General features: G+C 35.6%; 1 protein-coding gene across 3 annotated transcripts in view; it reads right to left on the bottom strand.

Annotated features, from left to right (window-relative positions):
- LOC109223374 (probable serine incorporator) overlaps positions 658–6999 on the bottom strand; it is a 9104-nt gene continuing 2762 nt past the window's right edge. For 2 of the 3 annotated variants that reach the window (XM_019387657.1, XM_019387658.1), the window contains exons 4-7: positions 5220–5331; positions 4936–5110; positions 1685–1925; positions 658–1200 (exon numbers count right to left, since the gene is read on the bottom strand). In XM_019387657.1, coding sequence (XP_019243202.1) covers positions 911–1200; positions 1685–1925; positions 4936–5110; positions 5220–5331 — 818 coding nt within the window. In that variant the 3' untranslated portion in view covers positions 658–910. The remainder of the gene's footprint in view (positions 1201–1684; positions 1926–4935; positions 5111–5219; positions 5332–6999) is intronic. The other variant, XM_019387659.1, reaches the window with a different exon arrangement.

Raw genomic sequence — 6999 nt, forward strand, 5'->3', positions numbered from 1 at the left:
AGACGAGATTGTCAGTGCCGTACGGGAAAACCAATATCAAGAGCAATTGAGAGAATAGAAATGAGAATTCAGAATGAAAGAAAGCTTGATTGCATTAATGAAAGCTATTACAGAAAAGCAACGCGGTGTCGAGGGGGAGAGACACCAGTACAGAGAATTGCTTGCTTGCTAGAAAGTTTTGATTGCTTGATCCCCCCTAATAGTACTTAAAAAAAATAATCCAAAGTTACAGGAGTAGACCTAATTAAGCTAGAGAAACATAATGGAAGTGCATGAAATAAACTACTCTATATTTACAATGAAAATGACTTAGTTTTCTATAAGGCAGCAGCAGGTCCGTTGTCAGCAGCAGTGTCTTTGGCATCACGGTCTACGCGCGCGGCGCTGTTGGCTTCTGCCTGCGGCATGGCGCTCGCGAGGGATATCGGTGGGGCGACAGAGGCACCTGCGCGCTTGTCACTTGGCGCGGCCAAGACCACGGGGCCGTCCGTGGCGCTAGGCATTGGGGGGTTCGCTAGGACGCCACGGGGCGCGCCCAAGGGGTCATGGGGCATGGCTGGAAAGCCGCCCATGACATATACATGTTATTGTCAGCTACTGATTAGCAACTGATTTTTAAATCTGAAATGTGCAATTTATAGTTAAATCCCCACAATATTAGCATCTGAAACGTACTCCATTTAAGAAAAGCAAGCACATTTATATCCACACAATTTCGTCTGAATTGTACAGTTACATGAAATCAGACAACTTCTTGCACCAAGTGTGTTGTTCGAAAATGAAAAGGTACTCAGGATTTATCGACACAGTGACATCATAAACATTGTCCACACGACAGAAAGGAGCTGGTCCTCCAAAAGCATAGTTCAAACTTACATTTTAGAAATTGTAATATCATTACTTGGGTTGCTCAGAACTCTCTGTCTGGAAACAGAATTGGAGCAACTTGAGACCAGATAAACAAAGCTGCAGTTGCCCACCCGGTCACAATCCTCACCCAGACAGATGGCCACCCTACGTCCACCAATTTTCCACTCTCCCCCACGGAGGTTGACCAACCTGTAAGAAGCATGGCCGAGTACATACTAGCAAGAGAAAAGATAAGGTGGAAGAAAGAATAGGAGTATGTGACTGGCTTGGCTCTCTCCTTTTCTTCCTCCTCATCAACCTTGTCCAACGGCAGCAAAGGCTTTCCTGCACCTTCAACAGAAAAACTAGTTCTTTAGGAAATGATCCCACATATTAGGAGATCATACTCCGCCCATATTTATGGAAATGACACCAACTGCTTCTATAAGCTAAACTTAGTAGTGCAGGAAATACGAATGCAGCCAATATGCAAAAAGTAATAGAAATACACCAGCAACTTGAGTCGGAATATAAAACTGCTCCGCCAAATCAAGTACAGTTTACAAGTGATTTGCAAAGAGAATCCACATGTAAACTACATCTATCAGGTCAATTAACTACTAAACTAGTAGAATAGGTCACAGCAACTTCCAAAAAATAATAAGAAATTTACTAACACAATCAAGCCTAGAACAAGTAAAATAAGCCACCACATAACATAAGCAAACCAAAATAAACAATGAAAGGTAAAATTATAGTCCAGTAAACTGATACAGTGCAACCAGTGAGAATGAAAATCTTAATGAAATAGCCCAGTGAAATGGCGGAAACTAACCTGCGCGTGGTGAGCTTGGAGGAGAAAGCAGAGTTGTTGAAGAGCCAGCACGAACAGCAGAGTAAACGACAGATAGGACAGTTGTTAGCAGCCCTAATGCAAGACTACCACTGGAAACAGCCTTAGAGTGCTTATGTAAACCATTGCACTCATAATCCCTAGGTTCACTTGCAAGTGCACTGTAACAAAGGTATGTACAGTACAAAGATAAAACTGATGCAGGTAAAATGCTTCCTCCTACCTACATTTAGAAAATTTGATCTCAGAGAAAAGGAGAAAATTTCACAGATGGAACTCATATTCTGACAACAATAACAGCAGTAATAGAAAAAAATTATTTCGTCTTTAGCAAGCTTAAATACCTCAAGATAAACAGATCATGATCACAGATCAACAAAACCTATTCTCTCTTTTTCAGTGGAAACACTGACATAGTGTGTTTGGATGATTTAAGAGGCGAACATCAATTAAATTTTTTCCATGCATAGATATTGTCAAAAGGTTGCACCTCATGAAGGAGCCTTTTAACATCTTATCCGCTTATTACAACCTTAGGTTGGTTTTATTTACTTAATTGGGGTTGGGGAGTTGGGGGGAAGAAGAAGACTTAATGACAGAGATGATTTTTGAGGGGGCTGCCCAGAAAGGTTGCATCATCTCAAGAGCGATATAGGGATATAACCCAGCTACGAGTCATTCAAGAGAGACGTATTAGCAAGAGTTAGCTCTCCACTCTGCTCCTCTTCCTCCCCACTCTCCAAAAAGAGTGTGTTTCATCTTTCTACTTGCTCCTGTTGTTACCTAGATCTTGACTAGTGAAATAGGTTATATTTTCATTATTGATCTTTTCTTAGAGCTGGCAATATAGAAGAGTTGTTGTAAAGATTACAGAGGACAAGTTGAGAATGAAAGCAATACACTATTTAGCAGCTAAATGTCCTGGTTTAAGCAACACTTCAGTCAGACCATACATTTTGGTAATTCACAAAAAAATGAAGTTGTTTTCATACAAAACAATTGGTATGTTTTTATGAATGCACCTCAACTATTCCACCCGGTACCTGCTACTTTACACAAGCACTTGTACCAGGTGGTAACTCTACCCACCAATGCTTAGGCAGATAGATGGGAACAAATCACCTAGAGTCTGTTTGGAAAGCCACCTTGTAATTGGAATTGGTGTAATTACTAGGGTAGTAATTACACAGCCTAGTAATTACACAGTTGTGTAATTATGATAGCCTGTTTGTTTGTCATTGTGTAATTACAGTGTAATTACAAGTTTACTGTTTGGTTGCACAAGTGTAATTACACAGTTAGATTAAATTTTAAATTAAATAATTATCAAAACTAAAAATTAATATAATAAATATATACCTATAAGATTTTATAAGTATAAATGATAATATATTTGGTATTTAAGATGTATATTTTTTCGTGAATATACATTAATTAATAATCATATATTTATAACTAATATTGTTAAAATAATTTATATATATTAAATTAATAATATTTAGTTTAGATACTTACAAAAAGTAAATAAAATATACGTTTTGTAAGAGCATCAACTGTTTGATAAAATAAATTAATATTTATAAATACAGTGTCATAACATTATTCAAATGTTTGACAAAACTAATCTACCAATTCTAACTAGAAAATGAACAACATGCAAAGTGAGTCAATACTACAAAACAAGTAAATTGGAACCATGAATATAACACAATTTCAAAAATTTTAAAAAATAAAATAATTTAACTTATGTCAAACTCCAACATAATAATAGTAAGTCCCACTGCAACTTAAGATAGGAAACATGATAAGTTTATAACCACATTTAACAACGAAGTTCCACTTTAATTGCATCAATCATTATATGCCAAGTTTATTAATGACTCATTATTTCTAATATTAGGAGGTGTAGTTTCAAAAAATAGAATAATAAAATAAATAAAAAATAGAATATAAGCAATTACATGGAATCACAAGAAGTAAAGATAGAGAAATAAAAGATAAATAATGTACAAAGAAAATATATTTTAAAATTTCAAAAGAAATTAAAAAGTAAAAATAAAATTAAAAAATTAAAATAATAAAAATAAAAAGTTATAAAGAAAATAAATTAAAATAAAAACAAAAAGGAAAGAAACTAAAAAGCAACCTTGTAATTGCACAGTGTAATTACCACCAATTCTCACCTCCCCCTTGAGAATTGGAGAGTGTAATTACACCCCTCCAATTACCCCCAATTCCATGCTGACCAAGTAATTACTTGGCCAAACAAACATGCCAAACTGTGTAATTACACCCAATTACACCCAAATCCAATTCCAAGGTGGCTTTCCAAACAGGCTCCTAGTGTTTTTGTCCTAATCTTACAAAACAATTATGGGGCCTTCCATGAAAAGGAAATCGATAAGCTGACAGGCTCGCTAGTTCAAGATACTTCTCCAGCTTGGGATTAAATAAACTGCTCTAAAGATTTAGGGCCAAGATGAATACTTAAAAAAATATTCTCTGCAGCTTTGGATTAATAAGCTGCTCTAAAGATGTAGAACCAAGATTAATATCCTCAATAAACCAGACAAACAAACACGGCATGCCAGCTTTTCACATATTTCAACAAATAACTTTTAAGTTCTCAGATCTTGAAAGAAACACATGAGATGCCAGCTTATTTGAAATTTAAAGTCTTCCTTATCATTGACACTAGAAATAAACCAGACTATTTTCCTTCAAACTACTAAGAATTAAAATTTTCAGAAGATTTAAAGAGAGCATAAAAACTTTTATGACAAGACTCCTTGAAGATGCAACGAAGAAAATGCTAACATGGAGAGAGATAATGCAGCATATGCTAACATAAAACCCAAGCTTTTTAGCTTCCATGATTTGCAGTAAACTCAACTACAAAAAGAGATCTGCCTTTTCTAGTGAGGCCACATTTAAACTATGGAACGAAGAAAATGCTAACATGGAGAGAGATAATGCAGCATATGCTAACATAAAACCCAAGCTTTTTAGCTTCCATGATTTGCAGTAAACTCAACTACGAAAAGAGATCTGCCTTTTCTAGTGAGGCCACATTTAAACTATGGAAATCAGTACGAATAGTGGTATCAGATGAGAAAAGCAGATGAACATTTATAAAAGATCTTGTTAGCCTGCAAAATTTAGAACTCGTGGAGAAGTTCACAAGTAAAGGAAGTATTCTGCAGCAATAAAGGAATTAAAAATAGAACACTTACCGATGGATGCAGTGTAACAACAGCAAAGAGGAACATGACTATAAGGGTCATCACTATAAAGAAAGTGTTAAGCCCACAGTCATGTCCAGATGGAGTGAAAAAGTGGAAGAGCAGTCCATTGAAGGCAAAGGTAGCCACATAACATACAAGTGAAACAACAAGCAACGCCACATACCTGAAAAACACACCAATAACAGAGTCCAAGCAAGAACAGGAAGAGAGATTAGAATGAAGAGAATGGTGAGAACAGCTAACATTAATATGCAATACATGATGCAACTAACCAGAATTGCTCATCGTATCCAACCCATTTGTCATTCCAACTATGCACAAAATCCAACAAGAGCACAACTTGCACAAGGAGAAATAGTCCAGAACCAAACTTGGAAATTGTCTCTGCATATACAATTTTTTTTAATAAGGATCTCTGTATAATCAAATAAATACTCGTGTGCAGCTTCTCAAGAAAAGAAAAACACTCAGGTGCAAATCCACGTGTATTGGAAATAGAGTTTGAAATTTTGCACAATAATTTAATGCATGAATTTCAAAAGGACAGCTCATCTTATCTACACCATACCACTCACTATATGTAGTCATGGGCGGCTCTAAGGTAAGGCAAGTAAAGCCATTGCCTTAGGCCCCCAAATATTAAGGGCCCCTAAAATAAGTATTGTATTAATATTATAATATATATAATTTATGTAATTATTGTTAATAAAGATTTTAAATTTTAGTATTTTTTTATTTGGTTGAGATTGTACGGGTGAATGAGTGAGTAAATAGCAATAAATTTTCTCTTTTTAAATTAAATACTCCTAGTGTATTTAGCTTTTCATCAATTCTAATTTTTCTTTCTCTATGTACACTTTTCTTTTATATGCTTCTGAGGATTTTATTTTTCAACTTCAACTCAATTTCTCTGAATTAGCTATCTGTTTTTGTCATATTTAATTGATCCATATATCACAAAGCAAGTTATTTTGTCTCTCATATTCTTAAACAAAGAAATCTTCGAGGGCAGGCGGAGCAAAGTTCAAAACTTGATATATAATGGACCCACTTCCCTATCCTTTTTCACTTAAATATCATGTTTATATTTAAAACCATGACGAGCGCCTAATCCACACATAATGTGACGTGCCCTTACCACTAGACCAAAATCATATGATTTCTTATTGAACTCACCAATATACGTATTTTATGAAAAAAGTTTAAGGGCCTTTTAATATTTTTGGCTTTAGGCCACCCAGATCGTTGAGCCGCCCCTGTATGTAGTGCAGCAAATTAGCTAACCAAGAAAAAAAGAGAAATACCTCATTCTTCTAATTATTTTGTCTTAGATGATACTTTAGATACCCGCCTTAACGCCTTGAATAAAATTGGCGCAACAATGTGGAAGTCTTAATCGCTCTTTGACATAGAAAGACAATATATTATAGTTGTCTTTCTCACTACAGTAGCAGTGAAACATTGCTCAGTAAACATTAGGATCTCCAGTATTTTGAAAAGAATTTCTTTTAGTATGGTCCTATGGGAATGTATTTCTTGCCCTAACGTGATACTTAAATTATTCAGAGAATCCAATGAGCAAAATCCTGAGTCATAATTCCTTATACTAAAAGACACAATGTTCATTACCTTGAACTGCCCAAGACAGCTTGAAAGACTAAAATGTGCATGCTCAAGCCCTATACTTCAATGACACAATTTACTAACCCAGGTGAGCCAATGGAAACAACTAATGATTACACAAGATAAATTAGCATGTCTTGATAAATTCGTGTTCACTTCTTGCAATTTTCATGCGAAGCAAAATAGAAGTGATATCAGAATTCAACCAGTCGTGCTATGACAAAAGTCAACTAAGTCAAGGGAGGCTGCTACTTCCGAAAAAGTTAAGCCGCCAATGGAATCCGATTCCCTGGAGGAATCATCACTCCTATGTCTCCACATGAAACTCATTGAGGTAATTTAACTGGTCAAAAGATACAACTAGGTGCTGTAGTAATGACATCACTGAGCAGAAAAAGGAGTAGCGAACAAAAGGGTGGGGGGGTTTGG

Source organism: Nicotiana attenuata, chromosome 3, assembly GCF_001879085.1.
Source record: "Nicotiana attenuata strain UT chromosome 3, NIATTr2, whole genome shotgun sequence".
In the NCBI taxonomy this organism is placed as follows: Eukaryota; Viridiplantae; Streptophyta; class Magnoliopsida; order Solanales; family Solanaceae; genus Nicotiana; species Nicotiana attenuata.